Here is a 27,602-nt window from a genome sequence, read left to right as displayed (position 1 = left end):
CCAGAACGTGGCAGCAAGATTAATTTTTAATGAGCCAAAAATAATATAAGAGAGAATTAAGAACGTCACACCTCTCTCTATTCTAATTCTATTCTTTAAAAAAAACACTAGCTTTTCTAATCTTTTTGTATTCTATTTTCTTTTAATTTATTATACAATTAACAAAAGCAAAAAAGGCCTCTAACACTCTAACACAAACGCTTCACGTCTGATGTGCTGTTTGTTTGCATCTGTTTGTTTGATGTTTAAATCAGGTCTCCTCTGTTGGAATAGATGGTGCTGTCCCAAAAAATAGGGCCCTATGCAGTCCTAGAACTCCAGTATTGCAGGAACATTGGGTTGTTTTTGTTCAGACCAATGCAAAAATCGACCCATGTTTTTACCCTGCAAACACACAGAGCTGTAAATGAGAACTGGTGGATCGATAAGGAGATAATTCATTATAAAAATCTAAACACTAAAATGTGTTTGTATGTTATTTAATTAATATGTGACCCTGGACCACAAAACCAGTCTTAAGTGTACATTTTTTAAAATTGAGATTTATACATCAATAATAAATGAGCTTTCCATTGATGTATTGTTTGTTAGGATCGGACAACATTTGGCTGAGATACAACTATTTGAAAATCTGGAATCTGAGGGTGCAAAAAAATCTAAATATTGAGAAAATCGCCTTTAAAGTTGTCCAAATGAAGTTCTTAGCAATGCATATTACTAATCAAAAATTTACTTTTGATATATTTACAGTAGGAAATGTACAAAATATCTTCATGGAACATGATCTTTACTTAATGTCCTAATGATTTTTGGCATAAAAGAAAAATCAATCATTTTGACCCATACAATGTATTGTTGGCTATTGCTACAAATATACCCCAGCGACTTAAGACTGGTTTTGTGGTCATAATTTATTGATAATTGTTTAAATTAATATAATTAATACTTTTGACTCATCCACTTTCTTAAAAAATGGTTTAAAGGCTGAAATGTGAAGTGTATAATTTTATACAACTTTTTGTTTCGTGAAAACTTCTATCTGAACTGTAAATCATGCTTTTTACATTCATTTTACAGTTTACCATAGACATTGCCCTACCCTGCTCATATGGTATTAATTTTATTAGTGCAGGTCTTAAAAAGTCTTAAATTTGTAGCAACTGTAGCCCTGCAACCCTGCAGCCTCTTATAATGTGTTTTATATACGTGACCCTGTACCACAAAACCAGTCATAAGTAGCATGGGTATATTTGTAGCAATAGCCAACAATACATTTTATGGGTCAAAATTATTGATTTTTCTTTTATGCCAAAAATAATTAGGATAATTATTCCTATATAATTATGTTCCATGAAGATATTTTGTAAATTTCCTATCGTAAATATATCAAAACCTAATTTTTGATTAGCAATATATATTGCTACGAACTTCATTTGGACAACTTTAAAGGCGATTTTCTCAATATTTAGATTTTTTTGCACCCTTAGATTCCAAACATTCAAATAGTTGTATCTCAGTCAAATATCGTCCTATCCTAAAAAAAACCATACATCGATGGAAAGCTTATTTATTCAGCTTTCAGATGAAGTATAAATCTCAATTTTGAAAAATGGTTTTGTGGTCCATGGTCACATATAGTTTCCCAGAGTAATGCTGGGTTGGCTCTGGCCTGTGATTGTTCTCAAAGAATAATTCCAGTTGTGAATCCATGAAATCAATGAAATTAATCATAACGTTTAGGGTCCATCTTTCATTTGGGGTCGAAAAGAGATATTTAATCAAGAGTAACTTTGAATGAAGTAGGGGTGTGATCCCAAAAATCTGTATGTCGTGAATTTTTGAATTTAAGACATCACAGATAAGATTGCTGTCTACCAGATTAGCAGTGCAAGTATATACATTATGAACTTGAGAGTGAAATCTATGATCTCTTTCGGTTGGATTATTAATGAATGCTTTCAAAACATTTCTTGAGTGAGATTTAGGGAGGATTTTGATTGATGATCTGTCGAGATTGGTGTCAAGGACACGGTTAATATTTGTTTGAGACCCATTGGAAATAAGAGAAAAGACCTTCCTAGAAAAAAAAAAGGGGAGTGTAAAGGGGAGACCGTACATTTCTCCAGATAGAATAATAATTACAGTAACAAAGATATACAATAAAGACAATCAAATTAAACCAAAATTGAATCAAACTTTGAAGTTTCTTTGCAGCAACTTTAAAGTTTCATAGTTGCTTTCAACAAACCTAACAACTTTTCCCAACTAACAAAGTGCTCCTTGCTGTTGTAAGCTTCACTGAGAAATGTAGACCATGTTTAACTCTAGGTTTAAAGGTGAAAAAAACAAAAAGGATTAATGCATTTTACCTCTTTGGCTCGACCTGCAATTGCATCAATTGTAGTGAAATATGTGACAAACAGAAACAGGGTATTTAAGCAAACATGTGCTACATTGTCTCCAAATGACTAATCACATCTTCTGGTTTTTAGTTTAATTAGTCAAACATAAAATAAGTATGTATATATTTACAAAACTGGCATTTCAGTCTGAAAAAAAAAATATGGATGAAGGATGAATAGGAGTAATTAATGAAGGAAAAGTAGTAACAGGTATCCAGCACAGATGGGGATTCCTTCAATACAGTTTTAAAATATCAAAAATAATCAGAAAACCTCATGAAGTTTTTTTGTTGTTGTTGTTTTGTTTGTTTTTTTCCTTCCCTTTTTTCTTTCAGATTGTAAAATTGTTGATGGTGCGTCTGTTGCTCCCCACTCCCTGCTGTTTGTTTGAATGGATGTTGTTTTGTTGATTTAAAGAAAATAAAAATTGATCACAAAAAAAAGAATACCTCCTGACATTACCCGAATGAGTGTATAGAGTTATAATCTGTAACCTACAGATATTACACCCATACGACCATTTGTGTTATTTCAGTTTCGATGGCTTCACTATTATTCTAAAATAAGATGCACTAGTTATGACAAAAAATTACTAGGTGTGTGCAGTGTCTGTGAATCATAACCTGTGTTTCCTTGATTTGTGTTTGCATTCTTAAAGGCTTTGATTTATCCTCTGACTGTGGCCTCTAAATCCACCACCACTGCCCGCCACAACGCAGCCAACAAGATCTTGAAGAACATGTGTGAACACTGCAACACTCTGGTCCAGCAAGCCATTATGGTATGAGTACACACTCAGTTTGACTGTCTGAAAAATAAATGTTTTATTAGGTACACATTGGCCATTTTAATTTATGGTCACTGAAGAAACTGACCCTTGACTAAGTTGTTTTTGCTCGCTCAGACAAGCTTTACAGAACGTGCTATAAGAATAAATTTCCATAAACAGTGATTTTCTGTGAATGTGGTCATAATGATGGGTTAATGATGTTCATTGGGGAATAAAGCGAGATTTGTAAAATAAAAAAGTAATGCATGTTTTCTCTCTGGCTACCTTGTGTAACTGTGAGTGGGTTCGCACTTGTCAGGTTTGCTTTGCTTTGGAGTGATTGCTCTTATTAGTGCTTTTCATTGAATAAGTATGAACATTGCCATCCAAACCATAGTGCATGTCAAACAAGTGGACCGAGACTCACCTTTTCAGGGTGTGTTTGCCTGATATATGAACCAAAGACATCTAAACAAACCAAAACCCATTACAGTCAAGTGTCTGAATCACCATTTCTTTGCAGCAGATCTCCATTTGTGTGTACAGCTGACAGTATGACAAATGACAGTGTAAATGCTAAGCAAACCAGGACTAAATGTATCATTTTCTTTTTTGGTCTGTACCAAAATAACCAAGAGAGCTGAACTAAAAGTGTGCATACACACTGTATTAAAAGTGCACTGGCAATAATGTTTTACTGTATTTTAAATGTAAATACTTTAGTAAAAAGTTCCACAGACTCTTCCAACTTGCAAAAATCATTGATTAAAAGTATTTTCTTTTAAAATTTCTGTTTAAAACCAATCAAACTCATAGATCCTTCTGAGACTTCAACACCCAAGACAAAAACAAGGGTGTTTGTATATTTTTTAAGACAAAAACACCCAAAAGGAGCAAAAGCTTGTCTGATAACATATTGACAATGACACCTACCATGTGTCAGTGATGTTTTTAAGGCGGGGCTTAGTCAAGGGTCAATTATGATCCAAAACATCTCTCAAAAGAGAAATTAATTCAAGTTGATGCATCACATGGTCACTGCTTCTGTCTGTGTTTAGGTAAGTGAGGAGCTGATCAGGGTGGCTATTCTGTGGCATGAAATGTGGCACGAGGGGCTGGAGGAGGCGTCACGTCTGTATTTTGGAGAAAGGAATGTCAAGGGGATGTTTGCTGTCCTGGAGCCCCTACATGCCATGATGGAGAGAGGGCCACAAACTCTGAAAGAAACATCCTTTAATCAGGTAAGTCCATATGGAGCAATTTGTAACCCAACCCAACTTTTCTGATAAATGTTTGTATCTTTATTTTTCTCAGGAAAGTGCATTGTACTGTACATTGACTGTTAAAACTGATTAAAGATGTCAAAAAAACTTAAAAGAATACAGAAATAACACATGGCTTCTTATACATATCTTGTTTGTTTATATATAAGGTAATATTTATTTTTACAGTGTTAATGTTACGCATATTATGTGTTATAATATCAATGAAGATGTCCCAAAAGTGACTATACAATAAGGACACACTGTAAAAACAGTGTAGTTCATTAGGATTATTCAGGATGTATTTATGTAACATGAACTATAGAGATTGGCTGTTTTACCAAATAAATTGGGCCAGCAGTACTACTTTGACATAAAGGCAGTTTCACACGGGACTCGGAAAGCGCAAATGTCTAGTTAATTTTCAGTGAGAGGCACGCAGAAAGTGGCAAATTGCAGATGGTTTTTGTATTGACGAAGAGCTGTGTACGTGACCTGCGTGCGGACGTGCAAGCGACCAACAATTCTGTTAAAGAGCTAAGAGCGGAGCTTGAGGTACTAGCTAGCGCGGCGAAGCAGACACGTGACCGGGTCGATTCCTTTCAAGCAGCTTCACGTGAGGATAGGAGGACAGTCACAAACTTAAGAAATCAGCTGGAGCAATTCACTGAGAAGATGACGGACACTGAAGATAGAAGCAGGAGAAATAACGTACGACTGGTGGGGTTGCCGAAGGGGGCGGAGGGCTCCGATGCAGCTGGCTTCCTCAGAGCTAATCTTTCCAAGTGAATCCCTTCCCTGAAAGGCTGTGACATCAAGAAGGAAAAACTCCGATCTGCTGCGCACTCTCATCTTCCGTGTACTAAGATGGCATGACAGATCGGCGATCCTGAAGGGTGCTCGGCAGGCATATCCGGTGAAATATACGCAGGACAATGTCACGCTTCTATTTTTTCCCGACTTTAGTCCAGCCACAACTACCAAGAGAAAGAGCTTTAATCCAGTCTTGAAGAAGATGACAGCACTTGGTCTCCAGCCCTTTCTCACCTATCTAGCGGTAATTAAACTACGGCACAAAGGTGAGCATGTGATGTTCGACTCTCCTCAGAAAGCGGAGGATTTTATCAGCTCACTGTCACAGAAGACGACATATGCTGCAGCTCTACAAAGCAACAGGAAAACAGCGGCCACCATCTCCATCTCTTCGGCCCAGCGAGAAGAACTTAATGACTGGGATGGAGGCGATTCCAGCTGCCCAGGAGAAGATAATAACAAGGTGGACATGGACACTTGTTAAATCTCTTTTTTCTCTCTCTCTCTCTCCTCCTGGGATATTGTTCCTATTTATCCGGCACAACTGTCTCTTTACTGGTAAGACTAACACCCTCTTTTTGTTTTGGAGGGGTCTAATGGAGAGTAGGTTTAATTACAATAATTTTTGACTATGTGGGCCTTTTGGGGACATGTCTTGCGTTGAGGTGGACCGGTCACGTATCATCACCATTTTCTGTTGCTCTATCAGACCTACGTTCTCGGTAATGATTAATAAAGAATTGATTTTCAAATTCTACTGTTTGTCTATAAATCTTTCCATAGTGGCTCCACAGTACTTATCTGATCTTTTACAACCATACACTCAGTCGAGAGTACTCAGATCTGCTGATTCTGGTTTATTGTGAGTCCCCAGGGCACGTCTCAAAAGCAGAGGTGATCGTGCTTCTTCTGTTGTTGGCCCTAAGTTGTGGAATAGTCTCCCAATTCATGTCAGAACTGCCTCAACATTATCTGTTTTTAAGTCTACTCTTAAAGCTTATTTTTTCTCATATTTTTGACTTGTTGTGCAATGATTCTTTATCTTAGTGAATCTCATCCATTTTGCACTGTTTTTTATAGTTTCTGTTTTATTGCTTATAAACTCGTCGACTTGTTTTTGTTTTGCATACTCTGTGCAGCACTTTGGTCGACTTCAGTTGTTTTAAATGTGATATATAAATAAACGTTGTTGTTGTTGGTAATGTGCGGTCTGAGTAGTTTCTTGTTTATAGTTGTTTGTTGTTCCTGTTGCTCTTATTTTTTACAACAGACATTCATACTTTTATTTATTTTACCTTATTTCTAAAAGGATTTTTCATCTAGGTGGTTTGGTATCTAGAATACACACCAGCGTTTACATGTTACTTACAGAATGGTAGTGCTTTTGCTTTTCTTCATGTACTGAATACAGTTTTGGGATTATGAATACTCAATGCATACTCTAAATATTTATCGTTGAATGTGAATGGCCTAAATTCTGCTGTGAAACGTACTCGTGTATTAGAATGTTTACACCGTAAATCGATTTCCTGTGCACTGATACAAGAGACACATTTGAAGCAATCTGACGTGGCACGTTTCCAGAATAAATATTATAAATTGGCAGCCTTCCAAAACACTACTTGAGCATACTGATTGCCCATTAGTGGTGGGTGGTGATTTTAATGCTGTCATAAATCCTGCTTTGGATAAATCTCAATCTGATACAACAGTCAATCCATCTTCTAAATTACTGAATGAATGTATCATTGAGCTCAACTTAATCTTTGGAGAATTCAGAATACTAAATCTAAGGACTTCACTTTTTCTAATAGACATAAGACTTTCTCTAGGATAAAATACATATTTCTCAGCCCATCTTTAATTTCGTCTAATTCCTCCATCTCTATATTACCAATTTTATTATCTGATCATTCTGCTGCGTTATGCAATATTCCTCTTTCCGATTTTAAAGCCAAATCCCGTAGATGACGCTTTAACATGTCATTATTAAGTAATCAGACTTTCATTACTTCTCTAAAAGAATATTTAAAGGAATTTCTTGAAATTAATATGCCCTCTGATGTGGATCCTCAAATACTGTGGGAAACAACTAAGTGTACTATACGAGGATTCTGTATATCTTTCTCTTCTGCTCTTGCCAAAGCGAAAATTCACCAGTTTACACAATTAGAAAATAGAATCATTACAAAACCTACAAAAACAATATTTTACAGAGCAACAGGCTACACAGCTGTCTTCTTTAAAAGAAGAATCTGATTTACTTTCATACTCAAAGGCAGAATTTATCTTACATAAGACTAGGCAAAAATATTATTTCGAATCAGAGAGGCCTAGTCCTTAGGTATTGGCCCTTAGGCTGAAAGAATGTGAGTCTAAGGCATATATTAGCACAATAAACTCATTGGATGGTCATGTCACCACGAACTCTGCGGCGATTAACGAAATTTTTAAAGATTTTTACACAAATCTGTATAAAGCCGAAACATATTTTGATGAACCAATTTGTAAGCAGTATTTAGATAAATTGGAATTGCCTCGGATCTCACAGGTGGATAAATAATCTTTGGAGGCCCCATTAAGGAGCTCCACGTCTCTCTAAAAAGCCTTCAAAAGGGCAAATCACCGGGTCTAGATGGTCTCCCCCTGAATTATATTTGTAAATTTGGGATTTGGTAGGGACACTTATGCTTAATTCATTTAATTTTGCAATTGAACATGGTGTATTTCATAGAGATCAAAAAACAACATTGATATGATTACTTCTCAAAAAAGGGAAAGATCCATTAGATTGTTCCAGCTACAGACCGATATCACTATGCTAATCTATGCTAAAGTTTTTGCTTTTCGTATGGAGAAGGTAATTCATAGTTTGATCAAGGAGGACCAAACCAGTTTTATCAAGGGGCGCAATGCGTCTGACAATATGCGTCGACTATTTCATATTCTTGACTTTGACAGGCTAGAGTGGAACTATATGTGGGCAGTTCTGCAATGTTTTGCCTTCAGTGAACATTTAATTTCTATGATTAAGACATTATACCACTCACCTGCATCATCAGTCTTGATGATGCAGGTGAGTGCCCGGTTCCCTTTGCAGCGAGGAACGAGGCAGGGATGTCCATTTTCCCCCTTATTGTTTTGCTTGTCTGGTGAACCCTTAGCACAAGCCATCAGGAAATCTGAAGTATTGATTAAGATTCATGATCATAATCATAGTATTTCATTGTACGCTGATGCTATTATTCTGTATTTAGACCACTTTGATGTTTCAGTCTCTAGTATAATTAAGGAATTTGATCATTTTAGTAGCTTATCTGGATACAAAATAAATTGTAAGCAAAACTTACCACAATACAACATCCTATACGCGCAGGAGGACTGGCTGTACCAAATTTTGAATTGTATTATTGGTCCTTCCAACTTAAGGCTCTTTATAATTGGGATGATCTTCAATCAAAAGTTTCATGGAGAGTGATTGAAGCTGACAAGGTTAAACCAAATAGACTCCAAGATATTTTATTTACTGGCACAGGGAAAAAAAGGTGATAATTATAAATTTGAACATCTGATAGGAGGACCCTTCAAATTTTGTAACGTTACACCTTTATGGCACAATTTTAATTTTTGCCAATTTTAATTTAACATTTGTCCAACCCTCTTGGTCTTCTTTAGGCGTAAACGCATGCGGTGATATATATGATAACCAGGGCCTTTGTTCATTTCAGACATTAAGAACTAAATTTTCTTTATCAGCATCCGCATATTTTGTCTTTCTTCAATTATGTTCTGCTCTCAAAGCATATGGAGTTCCTTGGGCATCTCCCATTTCCTCTCATCCTATGCGGGATTGGATTGCACCATCTTCTGGTCGACCATCTGTTTCCTTAATATATAATAAAATTATTGATTGTATTACAAAACCTCTTTCTATTAAATCTATTTGGAATAGGGAATCATCTGACCTTTATCTATCTGTCGACTAGGAGAGAGTGTGGTCTAACCTCAGCTTAACATCTAAAAACTTGGCTCATTGTCTTATTCACTTCAAAGTCATTCATAGAGCATAAATAACTCCTTACAAAAGATTCCAAATGAAACTACAACCAAATTTTAACTGCCATATATGTAATACTGCATCATCAGGTACTTTTCTTCATATATTTTAGGTGTCCTATCGTCATTAATCTATGGACACATGGAAACCTGGTTTTATCCTCCTTAAAACAAATCGATTGCTTTGCTAACCCAAGTTTGTGTCTTCTTAATGATGATTCTGGTCTCCGTATAAGCTTAATACAAAAGAGAATGTTGTTTGCTGGTTTTACGGCTGCGAAGAAGACAATAATACAGAACTGCTTTACACCGCACATGTGTGGAAAAACATATTTGGTCCATAGTCTCCTGAAAATAGTGACTTGTTAATGTACAACAGCGCAAATTAATGGTGCCAAGCCTTCTACTATTGATGCTTGGCAGGGTTTTTTCTTTAACATACTCGATTGTATAAAGGAATTTTTTATTTATTTATTTTTTTTTCCTCTCTCTCTCCTTTTTGACTGGACTTTTAAAGTATTGATTATATGTCTGCTGTTTTGTTTTGTTTGTTTAGAATGAATGTTATGTTATGATGTTGGGTGCGAAAATAAATAAAAAAGTTGATGATAAAAAAAAAAAAGTGTAATTTTCTTATGTCACTTGGCAGAAAGAGCACATTCTCTCACACACAGGAAAACATTTTTAATTGTAATGTGTTTTTTCTTTTCTTTTCTTTTTTAAGAAAAATACTTTAAATACTTTTAAACCCTCCAAAAAATGTTTGAATGCAGAATGTTTGTCGAAGTTTAGTATGTAATTTGTTTATTCTTGTTAAAACATATGAGGGGATGGTCTTGTGCATTAAACTCCCAGGCTGAAAATAGGCCTCACTCCGGCCCTGGTCAGGGACATCTGAAGTGACCAACAGCACAGCAGTCTTTTATAGGCTACTCAGGATGTGTGACCTTATGCGTCGGAGAAACAAGCGTGTGGCCTTCTTTAGAATTTGGTGTTTTTTAGAATTTCCGTTTTTGTGGCTGCTTTGTTTATTTCTATAGCGTAGCTGATGAAGAGTAATTGAAGTGGATTTAGTTACTAAAAGCTTTATTTGTTTATTTCAGTAATGGAGGTTATATAATCATTTGTTCATTGAAGTAAAATGGATGTAAAAGTTTTTTTGGTAATCCTCAAGAATGCTGAATGTGGTATTAATATTAAATATAGAAATACTTGTTATTTTAAAACCACACCAGTGCCATTTTAGAATGAATGGCTATGAAAGTTTTGCTTAAACAGCAGGTTTTGCAATCCATGGTTTTGCACACAGTAAATATAGAAGTGGATAATGATTAGTCTATATGTTGTTAGCCTGCAGCACTTTCCAAAACACATTTACAAGAAGAACGTTCATATTGCTTATGGCTGTTGAAAAGATTCATGTTTCAAACACTGGACAGATAACAATTCTTCCTTCCCGCCTAATGCAGGTGTGTCATATCCCGATCTTCAAGCAGATGGATGCAAAATTTTATCGAATAACATTAATCCACAAATGTGCATACATGTGAGCTAAATTGAGCTAAATAATGACTCTTTGATAGCTATTTTATAGTTGAATCTGATTTGTTCATAATTGACACATTTTGCAGCATCGACACTTATTGAACTGAACTAAATCAGTACTGAATTGACTGGAGCTGTAGAATGACACTATTGTCTTGTTAGAGCTGCTTTACAGAAACAGAATTTGGATTTGCCTTATATTTGATGAAGAGTCATTGATTTTGTTATTTTCCTGTGAAGCTGCTTTGAAACAATCTCTTTTGTATAAAACGCTATATACATAATGGTGACTTGACCTAACTTTTCTTTTTATAACTGTGGCTGTGGTTTCAGGCTTATGGCCGAGACCTGATGGAGGCGCAGGACTGGTGCAGAAAGTACATGCGATCAGGTAACGTGAAGGACCTGACGCAGGCCTGGGACCTGTACTACCATGTCTTCCGCAGGATCTCCAAACAGCTGCCACAGGTTTGCAAGTAGCATTTCTTGCTGGTGTATTCCTCAGAATAGTCTTTAGATCTCTTACATCAGCCTGCAGCAATATCATAAATCATGATGTCCTAAATGTTGATGTTGTTTTTAAAAATGAAAAATTTAAATTTGGGATTGGGAACAGAAAATATGAGCACGTTTTTACAATGGTAAAAGCCATCAAAACTCACAAGAGGCATGTGTGATGATGTTAAACTCATAGCAAGTATAAATCCTCAGGTTGAAGACTGATGTTAATATTGCCTGATGATATTTTGTTGTTATAAATTTCTGACAGTGTTGATACAATATCAGCTGTGAAAAGAAGTGCACTTCTAAAAATAACTACTTGCTTCTGTCAGGATTTAGTAATATTTCATAAAATTATGTATTCATGCATATTTCTTTGTCCACAGCTCACTTCACTAGAGCTTCAGTACGTCTCACCTAAACTACTTATGTGTCGTGATCTGGAGTTGGCCGTGCCCGGAACATATGACCCCAATCAGCCAATTATACGTATCCAGTCTATTGCTCCCTCATTGCAGGTCATCACCTCCAAACAGCGGCCACGCAAACTCACCATCATGGGTAAGAGCCAAGTGAAAATGAGCTATTTTGCATAGGCTGTCATAAATATTTGGTGTGAAGAAAATGAACAACAGACACAAATAAACAGTTCTACATCTGATCAGGCCCATGGCTTGCTCTGAGCAGTAGACAATGTTGAGTGTTTATTTTATTATTATTTTTTTTTAATTCACTTATTTTTACATAAATTTATAGGATATAGCATTTTTTTTTCCCGATCTTGTGATATATGGCATGCGGTCCACAGGTCCTGGTGAAGGCATCTCTGTTCTAGTGTGTGAAAAAGGTCATTTTTATGAGGGCGATATTTCATTTTTTTGTCTTTTTCCCATACAAACACATGCTGTGATCTTGGTTGTAAATGTAAATGCATGTGTGACAGTTGATACGGTGAGACAAAGCTTTTTCTGTTCTGTTCTGCGCCCTGCAGGTAGCAACGGTCATGAGTTCATGTTCTTGCTGAAGGGTCATGAGGATCTACGGCAAGACGAGAGGGTCATGCAGCTTTTTGGCTTAGTGAACACTCTACTGGCTAATGACCCAGCCTCCTTGCGCAAGAATCTGAGGCAAGCCTCTTGCATTCAGGCATCAGAATCTCGGAAAGTGTCATTCTTTGAAACAAATTATATCAGGCAAACAAGACATCGCTAAAGCAAATGATATATTGGTACCTTGTGTATTTTTTCTAAAATTACTTAAAAAGATCATTTTGCAATCAATGCTAAATAGATTCAGAATGTTTGACACAAGAAGTATAATACAGTAAAAATTTGTAGTTGACCAATACACAGTATTACCATGGCAGGTATATCAGCCAGTATTTTGCATGTTTTAATTACTGGCACATATATAACTCCTGAAGGGCAGCAGATGTTTGCATAAGTATTGCAAGAGTTACGCCCGTTTCACACCACAAGTGTGAGTGGCGCGTGAGCAGCGCATATTTTTTTCGGCATGCATGTTAACAAATGAGTGCATTCACAACGGGAGCAGGAGCAGCACGTGAGCGTCAACCAGGAGCGTTGCGTGAGCAGCAGTGCCGCGATCGTTTCGGCGAAGAGTCTATTTTTGCTGCACCGCTTACGCTGAGTTAAAGTCACAGTGCATTGTTCTTGATCAAAATTTACCCGATTAAAAATAACAAATTTTACCATAAAATCATGTAAGTGATGTGTTTCGTGTTTCACAATCACCATATGAAAAAATTAAATGCACGAAAACACATCACTTCCACGAGTTTTTGCCGAAACTTCAAAGGTCTGTTAAATTAATAAAACTAGAGGCATTTGTTAGCTTTAATATTACTTTTCCAGTTCAATTATTCAATCCAGTTACACTTTATTGTTGGAATTCTTTCCAAAATTTGTCTTGGATCTCACAGCGTGTCTCACATCAATTCACATCGATAATTACTAAACAAACAATACAATAGACGCACCTAATACAAAAAACAACAGTATATACATATACACACTGCTACAGTGCATTAGAATAGTGAGTCCTTTCTATTTTCCAGAGGCCTATTTGAACCCACAATTCTGATTTCTTAATTTTACAGACTGATACAAAAAAGATTTACATAACATAGCCAATTCAATCTAGCATATGCAACTCTAAGCCTTCTGTTAGATGGTAAAAATGAATATTCCTCATACAAAATGTGAGAAGGGTCAGACATAATTTTTCCTGGCAGGGTCGGCAATTTTTTCGTATACACATCTTGAAAACTTGGCTCAAGTTTATCGTGTAAACTACCTATATATAATATATGTTATTTACTGTGTGGGACAGAGGGGAGGGGGACACGGTCGCATCACAAAGTATGCTTGCCATATCATACATCAAAGCACATGGCACACAGTGTTCGGAGGAGAACGCTGGAAAATATGACAGAAATGACGATACTTGTCTGTATTGCAGTACAAGATGCGGTTCAGCTGCTCCTGCTCTGCATACTCACCGCTTCTGCACCACTCACGCTTGCGGTGTGAAACGGGTGTTAGGCTTGATATAAAGTATAACTTTTGCAACCGTAAGATATTTACGTATTTCTCAAAAGACAAAATAACTATTTACACAGACATCATGACCATCAAAAATTTATCTTTACGTAGTGTGTTGCCTGCTTGAACATCAGTGAATGTTTGTACGTTTTTGTAATAGTTGTGCTTAAGTCCCTCAATTGTCCTAAATGTAAAATGCTGGACCCGCAACATAATATTTTTATGACCCCTTTTATGTCTTAAAATGATAAACAGCTTGCAGATTCTGCAATAAATATGCAAACTTATGAGCATATTTTCACTAAAACATTTTAATACATAAAAAAGGTCACGCAGGGACTTCAATTAAGTGATTTTAAGTGATGATGCAAACAAAAAATGTAATAAGCATTTTGAATCGATTCCTTGAAGTTGGTAGATTAAAAAGATTCCCAGAAATTAGCTGAACTGAATTTGCCAACTTTAATACTTTAACGTTTTTGCTACCGAAGTTTATACCAGATGCAACTCGTGACTCCCCAGTGCTGGGACACAGTAACACGCTCACTTTTATGAGAAATTTATCATCTCCAATCCACCTAAGCTGCACGTCTTTGGATGGTGGAGTAAACCGGAGCACCCTGAGAAAACATGCTAACACAGAGAGGAACATGCAAACTACACACAGATAGGCTTCCTTGCACAGTCAGATCTCAAACCTAGGACCTTCTAACTGTGAGGCAGCAGTGCTACCTGCTGAGCAGAGCTGATATTACAGTGGCCTCCTCAAATATTGGCATTTGTTTGATGTTCATGCTTTTGGTCTTTTAAAATATTCACAAAAATCTAACTGTTAATTAATGTAAAATATCTTCAAAAACTTAAGTTTCTGACACCCCCTCATACAATATACTTGTTACATTTATTCATTTAGCAGAAGGTAAGGTGAGAAACGTAACAAGCTCTGAATCTTCTGTAAAAAAGGTTGAGCAACACGCCAAGGGATCTAAGACTGATCTGACATGCAGAAACTTTCTAGATTTTTTAAAATCTGTTTTGTTGAATTGAGCTGATTTCTTATATAGCCATTTCCTCATTTGTGCAGCTCAACCTTTTGTCTCACAGAGTAATTATTCTGTTTTCGGGTCTATTTCGCAGTGATGACTAAAGGAATCTGGCTTGATATTTATATCCCAGTAAAACCATGGTTTATCTTTTTTTCTTTTTCTTTTTTTTAGTTAAATGTAAGATTACGTTTTAATTGCTCAGGAGAACTTAAAAGCATAAAATATGGATGAAAAGATACTTCAGTTAGATTTTTATTCATAAGGATTTATAGACGCTTTATAGAAAAAATATTAATTTAAATTAATTCACATTTTTTCTAGAATTTATTGTAGCTAAAAAGACCAATTTTCATAGCTGCTTGTTTACCAAGTGTTCAATATTTGTGGAGGGTTGTTGTACAGTGCTTGTCTACTGATTCAAAATATTAACCTGCTCTGTCAGTAGGTTTTGATGCTCTAATTTTTGTGGCTCATATTTTCCTCTAATGAACATGTCTTTGAACAGTATTCAGCGCTATGCTGTGATTCCACTCTCCACCAACTCTGGTCTGATTGGCTGGGTTCCTCACTGTGATACGCTTCACGCACTGATTCGAGACTACCGAGAGAAGAAGAAGATCCTACTCAACATTGAACATCGCATCATGCTTAGGGTAACATGTTTCAAACCCTGTCAAATACAGCTTCCTGTATGCCATTAAAGTCAAAGTCAAAATTGACCATTTTTACTTTAGTAATACACTTTCCTGGTCTTACTATGAACAGTTCAGCAGTGCATTTTATTAGAAAGAAAGAAAATGTTTGTCTTTAAAGTTTTTAACATGTTTCGCATGTTTGTTTCGCTTCGTTTTATTATTGTTTTATCGACATATTATATTGTGAACGCCACAAAATATTAACTTGTGATTGTACAGTATGTCATGGCCACAAGATCATTGTGTTCAAGTCAAGTCACCTTTATTTATATAGCGCTTTTAACAATACAGATTGTGTCAAAGCACTTAACAGTATTTATTTATAATGATAAGATTAAACACTCAATTTTCAGTTAAAGGCATTTCATTATTGAATTCAGAGATGTCATTGTCTAGCTCAGTTTAGTTTAAATAGTATCTATGCAATCAAATCGGCGATAATCGCTAGAAAATTAAGTGTCCCCAACTGAGCAAGCCAGAGGCGACAGTGGCAAGGAACCAAATGGGGAAAGAATGGAGAAAAAAACCTTGGGAGAAACCAGGCTCAGTCGGGGGGCCAGTTCTCCTCTGGCCAGACGAAACCCCGCAGTTCAAAAGTTTATATTTCTATTTTTTTATTTTGTTGCAATTTCTAACAATAATATTATTATGTAGTTAGGTATTTTATTATATTTTTAGTTATTTTGTTATATTTTTAGTTTTATTGTATTGTAATCGAGGTCTTCGCTGGGGATATGTCTCTGGGGCTCATCTGGGTGTCCTGATGTCATTAAAGTAATGACATCCTTTTCTCTTGCTCACAAGTTTAATGCCTAAATAAGCCTGCGTGACCATAGCAACATGGGATTATCAGAAATGGAGATGCTAATTTTAAATTTTATTTTGGATTAAGAAGGACAAAGTCACTGTGGCATTTAAGACATGGTTATATTATATTAGTATACTACATTGTTATTTAGTAGTTATCTACTATGTGAATGTTCCCTTAACAAAGACGAATGTCATTACCTCTTGGTCATATTATGTTCCCACAAGTTAATATGTCATGGGCACAACAAAACTAACTGCGGATGGTGTGGGAGGACGTGAAGAACTGAAGAAGTAAAATTGACCTCTGTTGGCTAAAACTGTCATTTATGGTAGATGGCACCTGACTATGACCACTTGACTCTCATGGAGAAGGTGGAGGTGTTTGAGCATGCAGTGAACAATACAGCAGGAGATGACCTGGCCAAACTGCTGTGGCTTAAGAGTCCCAGCTCAGAGGTTTGCAATCATCATGAACTTTCATTCTCATCAAAAAATTGTGTTGTATATTTAGCATACAGTATGGTCATATTTTCTGTTATCAAAGTCGATTCCAGTCACTTTCTTCTCAGTGCCCAAATAGATGTGGGTGAATTGTAGAATGTATTTAGGGGCACATGTGTAAATAAAAGTCCCTGCAGGTCCTTATTTAAATTCAGAACTTACTTTTTCTGTTAGTGGTGAAATTTATGTTCCATTTAATTTTACCGTTGTAGATATGTCTACAATTGTATCTACAGAAATGTAGTTGTTTTAAGAACAAAATGAAAAAAAATTACATTCCATCAGTTACTTTTTTATTATTTTAATTTATAAAATAAAAAATGGCTACCTCTTTGTACAGGTTTGGTTTGATAGGAGGACCAACTACACCCGCTCACTTGCTGTCATGTCCATGGTTGGCTATATCTTAGGGCTTGGGGACAGGTACAAACTAAACTGGCATTATTGCTTTTTTATCAACACTCATCAAACTAGTTTATTTATTCATTATTTATAACATGCATAATCTTTTTTCTTCCAACCACAGACATCCTTCTAATCTGATGTTGGACAGGCTCAGTGGAAAGATACTGCATATTGATTTTGGGGACTGTTTTGAGGTAGTTTTTTTTTTTTTTATAACAACAACAAATAATCAACATGCAGTAGTTTTGTTTGTTTATGGCTGTTTTTTTATATATATTTAAGGTTGCAATGACCAGAGAAAAATTCCCTGAGAAAATACCTTTCAGATTAACCCGGATGTTAACCAATGCCATGGAGGTAAGATGATCTGTTGCATGGGGATGTATTTAGAGTGTTGAAGTTCAAAATGTTTTTTTCCACCTTGCCTTAACTAGTAACTCTTCTAGACACAGGGAAAAACAGTGATCACTATTAACTAGCATATTGGCTGTTTATTAATATTTTTAAAGCACATATTAGTGCATTATTCTGCATGACCATATTTTAGATCCTTTAATCCTACACCATACCTAAATTAACTACCTATTAATAATAATACCTATAATAACTATTAATAAGTAGCAAATTATGAGTTTATTGAAGTCATAGTTAAAGTAAAGATAGGTAGTTCGTTAATAGTGAGAATTGGTCCCCAAACTAAATTGTGACTGAAACACCCTTGCATTGTTTATGAATCTTTCTGGCTGCCTAACAGATCATGTTTCCTCTCAGGTGACCGGACTGGATGGTAACTACCGGATTACATGTCACACGGTGATGGAGGTACTTCGGGAACACAGGGACAGTGTCATGGCCGTGCTGGAGGCCTTTGTCTACGATCCATTACTCAACTGGAGGCTTATGGACAGTGAGCACACAACTTTTCCATATTCAAAAGACTTAAAAATACCAGAGCCACACAATCCTGTTAAGTCTTAAGATGGCCATACACTGTGCAAGGTCAGACACTTGGGAGGTTGTGAGACCTTTGTTAGCCTATGAGTCAGATAACCTGCTAATCATTACAAATTTGATACATGGCATGAGCCGGCGGCCTGTTGCATAACCTTTTGTGCTAACCACAGAGATTAGAGTTTTCATTGTTGCTGCATAGCAGTAATGACACTATGTATGTGTCGGCAAAAAATAGCAAGGAGGTATTTTAATTATTTATTAATACATTTGCATTTTCGGAGTTAGTGTTGACTAAAGCTGACGATGCAGCCTCGTCATCTCCACAGTACAGTGGATGCGCATTTGGAGAGAAATGCACCTTCCATACGCATCACATAAAAAATAAAAAACAAACTCCAGTGTAACATGGACTTTCTGATTTAGAAATAGAGCGACTACCTGATCTTTTGTATGTCCTGTGTGCAGCTGCTGGATGATATGACTGAGATGTTTGATATGGCCAGAATCTGTGTCCTCGTGGAATTTGGCATAGAGGATGTGGCACATGTGGCATGATATGGTCGAAAAAAAATTGTGGAAAGAACTTAAAATCCTGATCCTCCAGCAGCATGGACAAAGGCCTCTGCCTCTCAAATGATAATGGGTCAAGGTCACCTAATCTTTGTATGCTTTCAAAACAGGTCCTTTTCTGTGCTCTGAAGACATGTCTGTGAAAGGTCCGTGTAACGTTGCTTGATGTTGTTCTATGGGCCACTACTTGTATTACGAACACCTTTATGCTGTGATCTTCTGGAAAAAAAGATGGCAAATCCACCAAGGTCGTAGAAGTGATAGCTGTGCCATATTTGTAACAGATTATACAAAAATCCGATCAATGCTCTGAGATTTCACCAATTTAAATCAAATAATGATTGATGATCAAATGATGATCAAAAGAATGATTACTGACGATAAGTGGGTCCTGACACATTTTGTCTAATAGTAGAATTTAATATATATATATATATATATATATATATATATATATATATATATATATATATATATATATATATATATATATATATATATATATATATATATATATAAATCCAGTGTTGGGCTCATTACTCTTTTCAAAAGTAATATTATTACTTTACTTATTACTTACTGATGAAGCGTACGGTTATTATTTTATAAAAATAAAGGATGTTTACATGATAAATCCTAAACAAGTCTCGTAATTAGCTTATTATAAAAAGCTACAAATAACATATGTGACCATGGACCACAAAACCAGTCTTAAGTGTCAATTATTTGTTAGGATAGGACAATATTTGGCCGAGATACAACTATTTGAAAATCTGGAATCTGAGGGTGCAAAAAAATCCAAATATTGCTCAACCTCCTGTCTGTAAGTAGACTCGTCTCTGTCCTTGATGAGGCCGATGTCGTCCGCAGACTTCAGGAGCTTGACAGAGGGGTCTTTAGATGTGCAGTCATTTGTGTAGCGGGAGAAGAGCAGTGGGGAGAGCACGCAGCCCTGAGGAGCTCCAGTGCTGATTGTACGGGTGCTGGATGTGAGTTTGCCCAGCCTCACTAGCTGCTGCCTGTCTGTCAGGAAGCTGGTGATTCACAGACAGATGGAGGTGGGCACAGAGAGCTGTGTGAGTTTGTCTGAGAGAAGGTCAGGCATGATGGTATTGATGGTAATGACATAAGGTCGTTAGAAAATGACTTTTGACGCATTGCTTGACAACACTGTTGGTGCCCTAGTGTGCCCACATCTACCTGTGTACAGTAGCTCATAGAAATGTCAAAAGGAATTTATTGCTTTTATTCATTTTATTTATTTACATTCATACCATTTTAGTTTATTCATTTTTAATATATTTGAAAATATCAACCTAAAATATTGATGTTAGGTTGATAGTCAGCCTTTTATTAGTGAAAAAAGTTAAGTTTGTCAAGTAACTGGATGTTTCTTTTCTCTTCTACAGCAAACACTAAAGGAAACAAGCGCTCCAGAACCAGAACTGACTCCTACACGGCAGGACAGTCTGTTGGTGAGTCTTTGACTTTATGCCCATTCTAATTAATAGTGTTATAGTAGGGTAAACTCCCCTGTAAAATTGATAAGCAGGGAGACTACAGGAAAAAAGTTGTTCCCAAGATATTGTTAACACTGTCGAAGCTTTCCCATAAATAATGCTTTTATTTACACACATTTCGGACAGTCCCGTAATGAAGAAGTGACATTATGAAGTGACTTCTAAAGTACTCCACCAAAACTAATGTATGTTCTTGGTAATAGATTAATTTTTGTGGTGTCTTTTTGGTATGTTTCATGTAGAAACCATAGAGGGTATTGACCTGGGAGAAACAACCCACAAAAAGCCTGGGACTACAGTGCCTGAGTCAATTCACTCCTTCAGTAAGTTCTTGAAGACAGTCCTTAAAGTCATTCTGCTTTCAAGTCCTCCTGTGTAGTTCTAATTTACAAGCTCAGAAGTCATGATTATTATCTAAAGTGATTTTGGTCTGAATTAAGTTGGCATTTTTAAATTCTGTTCCTTTAGGCTACCTGTCAAAAACAGAACAGGTTTTACCTACGTTATCATTCTTATGCCACCACAAACAACAAGTTTTGTCCTCTAGAACTGATAAACAACAAAATGAGTATTATTTTCTGGCAAACTTGATAAGTTTTATTCATCAATAGATGCATTTAATCCATGCAAATCACTGTGCTCTCTCAGCTGAATAAGGTGCCAAAATCTATATTTCTTAACACAGTACAAAGGTTGGTTTGCACTCTTTAATTCTTTTATTGAAATTAAAGCAGGAGATAAAAAGATAAACATTTCAGCTATCTGACAATTATTATGTAGCAAACAACATACATCAGGTGATTATAGTTAATCAATCGATCCACAGACATCAAGAGTTTTAAACAGTGTAGACCAACCTTTGTAATGTGTGAATCAATAGATGCATTAAAAATCCAAAGCCTTGTGAATAGGATTCTGACATAGGGCTTCATCCTGGAAAAAAAAAAAGTGTCACAGGTTACGAAAAAAAAATTTATTAGGCAGCACAACTGTTTCCAACACTGATAATAAATCAGTATATTAGAATGATTTCTGAAGGATCATGTGACACTTAAGTGTGTAGTAATGGCTGATGAAAATTCAGCTTTGCCACAACAGGAATCAATTATAAAGTATATAAAAATTGTATTTTAAATTGTAATAATATTTCACAATATTACTGTTTTTTAATGTATGTTTGATCAAATAAATGCAGTGTTTTTTCAGCTGATGAACGATTAAAAAAATCAAGTCTCAAACAGAAACCATCCAGCTTTAAAAAAAACTACCGCATGCACATAATAAACGGAAACAGAAACAAGCAATTGCATATGTAAAATAATGCGATCATCAAACATTAAACAGCACATAAATCAAAACTGCCTAATGTTACCAATTGAAATCTTGACCCAGGAAGTAGTATAGGACTGTGCAAGCTTTGGGGGTGCTTATGGAAGCAATCTACTCCATCTACAGCAGGGTTCCTCAATAGCCTGTGCTAATTTCAAATAATGTGGCATGAAAATTCAAATGCAGCATCAGAAAGCGACATTAACTTACATTGTGTCTACACCGGAAGCGAGCGGCGCGGTGCGACACAAACAACATACAATATAACTTCTTATAATCAGTGATGCTGTCTACACTGGATGCGAAGCAGCACGGCACTACAAATCCCCAACAGTAAACTGCTGACTCGTTCTATTTATACGTACTGACACAAAGTTCAAATGATTTGCAATGCTTTGTTGCGTCCAGTGTAGATACTATGTGACAGCAAAAACATGGCGAGTGTGAAGAAAAGAAAAGTGGACATGGAAAATAGATGATTCAAATGTGAATGGACTGAACAGTTTTGAGTGAGTGAGTGAGTGAGTGATACCATCTTTGTTATGGATGTTGGTTTGTAGTGAGTTCAGTTTTAACGTAAATTTGCTTTAATTTATTTTCAAGATCTGAGGTAAAATGTCTATTGTTGCTTTCACTATGGCTATAAACCTCACGCAAATAATATTCAAACTCACATTAGACACTTTTAACATTGAATAAAGCACGTAATCATTACCTGAGATTATCACTGTCATATTTTGTATGTTGTTCCTGCCGCGACGTCGCAGAAAATAAAAAAAAAACATTTCTAAAATGGAATTCCTTGTCGCTTATTGTCACGTGTCACGCACATTGTCAATCCAATCCAGACGTATGCTTTGTGGTTTTCTCAGCTTTTTGTTCAAAATATATAGTATATATCAGAAAACTATGAATGATAAACCTGAAAAGCTGCTAATTATATTTCAGCTAGCCCAGTAGTTACCATCTTTTGGCGTTTTTGATACTATGCAGTTAAAATGCAAAGCATTAAAAGTACAAATAAGACGCAGGTTGTGTCAATTTTCCATTATTAAACCCTTTCAGATGTATTTTTTGTTTTATTTAATAAACTATTTGAACAACTTTGCATATCTTCTTCATCATCATTGGACTCAAACAATACAGAATACCAGACCATGAAAAGGAAGATGAATATTGCTTTCCCCACTAGTTCCCGCTCATGAACCTCTTTTGCCTCTGGAAGTCCCACGCAGCACAGTCTGTTCTTCATCGCCACTGCTCCCATCCAGCGCAGAGTTGTCTTGATCGCCACTGGTCCAGTTTAACACCAAGCCTGTCCAGTTTAACACCAAGATGTTCACACCGAACCTTCCTCTCCTGCCTGCTACACCAAAGCCAGCCATTCCTTTGGCCTTGCCCTTTGCTGGCTCCTTTCAGCCCTTTGGATCGACCCTCATGCAACCCGGATTTGCCTTGGGGCTTCAAGTGACCAGCTCTGCCATGACATGGGGATTCTTCCCTGGCTCTGCCTGTTCCATCCAAGCCCTCAGCTCCGCCTTGGCTTCCCACCTTGGTCAGTCGTCGCCATGGACTTCTTGACCTTCGGCTGCGCCTCATTCCTCCACCCCTGCAGCATCATCGGGCTCCTCCATTCCTCCGGCTTCACCTTTGTCCTCACTCAAACCATTGTCGACGACTCTACCCTGGCTCCACCTTGGCTGCTTGTCACCATGTCTCTGCTTTGGTTTCCTGGTCCATCTGTGTTTGGGTTCAAAAGTCCACCATGGCTCCTTCCTCCATCAATTCCACCATGGGTCATCCTCCTTCTCAAGTGTCTTTTTTTTTTTCCAAGACACATTGCTGTGTGACATCAATATGCATTTATCATTATTTCAATCAACATATGAACACTTACCTGCAACCAAAAAATTGTTTTTTTCAATTATATTCAACTCCAATTCACCAACAAATATTTGATAAGAAAACACAATAGAAATTATTAGCATAAAAGGAAAGCGAATGTTTTCCATTACTATAAGCACAAATAAGTAAAGTAAAACAAACCTTTAATGTTTCAATGATTAAATAAAACCGAATAATATCCTATCGTATGATTCAGTATTTAGAATTTATTTTGGAAATTGGAAGTCCCTTGTTCAAAAGCTGCATCTGAAATGGTATTGGGTATAAGTTTTTTTTTCAGCAATTAGAATTGCATAAATAGTGCTATGAAGTTAGTGTGTTTTAAACAGCAGTTAATGAGTTTTTAATAATTTAACACATTTTTTCCCATAATTAACTGCATAAAATTAATGTTAAATCAACAGCCCTGGTAATATTCTTCTACTGTATGCAGTAAAACATACACACGTGGTCAGAATTGTTGGTACACTTGGTAAATATGATCAAAGAAGGCTGTGGAAATAAATTTGCATTGTTAATCCTTTTGATTTATTATTTAAAAAATGTACAAAAATCTAACCTTTCATTGGAGAATAAGAATTTAAAATGGGGGGAAATATCATTTGAAATAAATGTTTTTCTTTAATACACATTGGACACAATTAATGGTACCCTTTTATTCAATTCGTTTTGAAACCTCCATTTGCCAAAATAGTATAGGAGTTTTCTCCTATAATGCCTGAAGAGGTTAGAGAACACCTGACAAGAGATCAGAGACCATTCCTTCATCCAGAATCACTCCAGACCCTTTAGATTCCCAGCTCCATGTTGGTGCTTCTTCTCTTCAGTTCACTCATTTTCTATAGGGTTCAGGTCAGGGAACTGAAATGGCCAGCAGAAGCTTGGTTTTGTGCTCAGTGACCCATTTGTGTGCTGTTTTAAAGGTTTGTTTTTGGATTATTGTCCGGTTGGAAGATCCAAACATGGCCCATTATAAGATTTCTAACAGAGTCGGTCACTTTTTGATTTTTTTTTAATCTGTTGGTATTTGATAGAATCAGTGATGCCATGTGTCTAAACAAGATGTCCAGGACCTCCAGCAGAAATATAGGCCCACAACATCAAAAATACAGCAGTATATTTCATTGTACACATGGGGTACTTTTTATCCCTGTGTTCACCAAACCCATCCTGAGTGTTTGCTGCTAAAAAGCTAATTTTTTAGTTACATCTGACCATAGAAGCCAGTCCCATTTGAAGTTCCAGTCGTGTCTGACAACTGAATATGCTGGAGATTGTTTTTTGGTGAAAGCATTTTCTTTTCTTTTCTTGATTTTTTTTTTATTTTATTTTTTTTTATTTTTTTTTTAAGCCCTCCCAAACAACATGTGGTGGTTTGATCATTTCTTTTAAGGTTTTCTGACCCCGAAACTCAAACTTTTTCTGCAATTCTCCAGCTGTGGTCCTTGGGAGAGTCTTTGGCCACTCAAACTCTCCTTCTCACCTTGCATTAGGACGATATAGACACACGTCGTCTTCCAGGCAGATTCATAACATCTTCTGTTGATTGGAAATTCTTAATTATTGCCCTGATGGTGGAAATGGGAATTTTCACTGCTCTTGCTCTTTTCTTAAAGCCACTTCACTAATTTGTGAAGGTCAATTATGTTTTGCTGCACGTCAGAAATATATTCTTTGGTTTTTCTCATTGTGATTTGGAATTTGGCCTTTGTTTTGTTCATTATCCAGCCATGGCTTCCTGTTTCACAGAAATATAAATAGAAATATAAATAGGAGTTCCCTCCTGTGAAACAGGAAGCCATGGCTGGATAATTTCATGTTCATAATCATGCTGGTGTGCTCAAAATTGTGAATATGAATGGGAATATATTTCAGGTATATTTTACTCACAAGAATTTCTAGGGGTACCAGTGATAGTGTCCAACATGTATTTGAGAAAAATCATTTATTTCATAATGATATTTCCCCCCTTTTTAAATTCTTATTCTCCAGTGAAAGCTTAATTTATTTATTTATTTATTTAATTATTTATTTTTAAATAAAAGATCAAAAGGATTAACAATGCACATTTATTTTCACAGCCTTCTTTATCATATTTACCAAGGGTACCAACAATTCTGACCACGTGTGTAAGCACTTATTTAAACTCTTTACTATGCTGATACTCACGAAAATGCACTTTGATATTTTTGCCTCGTAAATTTCACTTTATATGGCGAACATATCAAAGAGCATTTTTGTGAGTAGCTGTCAACCTTGCCTTGCCAATGGGCTAGATTTGACATTCTCAAGCCAACATAATTAAGCTATAAAAGTTTTAAAGGAATCATCAAGAAGAATCTGCTTACTCTTAATCTGCTTAATGATCAGGTTTCAGGATGCATGTTTTTCAGTATGTTCATCATTGTAAATGTTACTTTATTATTTTCTTCCTTCAGTTGGAGATGGCCTTGTGCAGCCTGAGGCCTTGAACAAGAAAGCCATCCAAATTATCAACAGGGTGCGGGACAAGCTAACTGGTGAGCAAAACTCATTCACTCTCTGACCATAGAGCACCAACACATGAATTTCTAAGTGACAATACACAATTCTAGCACTATCATTCATTATCAAAAATCAACAGGTAGTAGAACAAATAATAATGGATTTATGTGAATTTACTTCTTCTAGGACGAGACTTTTCCCATGATGAGACTTTGGACGTACCAACTCAAGTGGAGCTGCTCATCAAACAAGCTACTTCGCATGAAAACCTGTGCCAGTGTTACATTGGATGGTATGTGTGTTATTTTATTGCTGAAAAATTGTAAGAAGTTGCACAAATATATATGCCTTCTTCAACATAGCTCAGAATGTGTAATTTTATGCTGTGATATGGTGTTGTGTGTTTACAGTTTTGTTTTTTTTTCTCTTATTCTCTTTAGGTGCCCTTTTTGGTAGAGCTTCTTTTATTGTTCCTGCTTTCTTTTTATGTATTTTACTGTAAAATTCACCTGGGATGGTCATGTAAACACAGAGTTTGAAAACTGAGGTTGATTTGGAAAAATGTGTGCATATATGAAAATTAAAGTTGTGCTTGTCGATCACTTCAATCTCTAAGCAACCTCAGAAAAATCAGAAGAATGTCATCTTGTGTTGTGTTATATGCGTGTGTAACATTGTCACTGATTTTTGTTACTTGAAATGATTTGTAACAGTTAAGATATTCTTGCTCTGTTGATTGCCTGTTATTTCATTAAGAACTACCAAGAATTGTCCAGGTCAAATACCACCAAACAAATCAAAGAGTTAAATAAAAATGAGACTTTCACATAGAAAATGAAACATTAAAGTGAGATGTTTAAATGTTCACCATGGTAGAAATGTGGATGGAGATTTATATGACAACATGAATAGTAAATGCTGACAAAACAATCTTATATTGCTCACTTTCTCCTCCATTAGCAATATATGTCAATGTTCCAGTTTTGCAGCAAACTCCATGTGCTGTAGCTGTGCTCACTATTTGGAAAAATATGCTTTCTATTATCAAAATGAATTTTCACTTCTATTCTACACAGATTTTAAAGAGCATAGAAAATCAACACCTATCATGAAGGAAAAAGTCTTAAGTCCCTTAAGAATCCCCCGCCCGCCCGCCCAATGTCTGGAAAAAATAAATACATTTTGAAATAACTGACCTTTTTTCACATTGTTGAATTGCTTTGCAAAAAAGTCCAATTATCATTTTGTGAACTCTGATAATCTTTGAAAAAGAAAGAGAGTTGTGCCGTTGTTAGAATTACCAGGGCTTGTGGGAGAAAAATTAGGTTTCCAAGAGTAGACTATACAGGTGCTGGTCATATAATTAGTGAAATAAATCAACTTTTGGATGATATTCTAATTCCATTCAAAAAGTGAAACTTGTATATTATATTCATTCATTACACACAGACTGATATATTTCAAATGTTTA

At 36.0% G+C, this 27,602-nt stretch overlaps 1 protein-coding gene across 3 annotated transcripts in view; it reads left to right on the top strand.

Annotated features, from left to right (window-relative positions):
- Positions 1-26,996, top strand: part of mtor (mechanistic target of rapamycin kinase) — a 141,827-nt gene extending 114,831 nt beyond the window's left edge. For all 3 annotated transcript variants that reach the window (XM_058783740.1, XM_058783743.1, XM_058783741.1), the window contains exons 43-58: positions 3,061-3,183; positions 4,230-4,412; positions 11,181-11,315; positions 11,735-11,909; positions 12,340-12,475; positions 15,464-15,611; positions 16,797-16,919; positions 17,305-17,387; positions 17,491-17,563; positions 17,652-17,726; positions 18,141-18,276; positions 20,303-20,368; positions 20,656-20,736; positions 26,086-26,166; positions 26,318-26,423; positions 26,572-26,996. In XM_058783740.1, coding sequence (XP_058639723.1) covers positions 3,061-3,183; positions 4,230-4,412; positions 11,181-11,315; positions 11,735-11,909; positions 12,340-12,475; positions 15,464-15,611; positions 16,797-16,919; positions 17,305-17,387; positions 17,491-17,563; positions 17,652-17,726; positions 18,141-18,276; positions 20,303-20,368; positions 20,656-20,736; positions 26,086-26,166; positions 26,318-26,423; positions 26,572-26,587 — 1,740 coding nt within the window. In that variant the 3' untranslated portion in view covers positions 26,588-26,996. The remainder of the gene's footprint in view (positions 1-3,060; positions 3,184-4,229; positions 4,413-11,180; positions 11,316-11,734; positions 11,910-12,339; positions 12,476-15,463; positions 15,612-16,796; positions 16,920-17,304; positions 17,388-17,490; positions 17,564-17,651; positions 17,727-18,140; positions 18,277-20,302; positions 20,369-20,655; positions 20,737-26,085; positions 26,167-26,317; positions 26,424-26,571) is intronic.
- The last annotated feature ends 606 nt before the right edge of the window (positions 26,997-27,602 follow it).

This window comes from Onychostoma macrolepis, chromosome 08, assembly GCF_012432095.1.
Source record: "Onychostoma macrolepis isolate SWU-2019 chromosome 08, ASM1243209v1, whole genome shotgun sequence".
NCBI lineage: Eukaryota > Metazoa > Chordata > Actinopteri > Cypriniformes > Cyprinidae > Onychostoma > Onychostoma macrolepis.
This window is presented reverse-complemented; position numbering and strand designations above follow the sequence as displayed.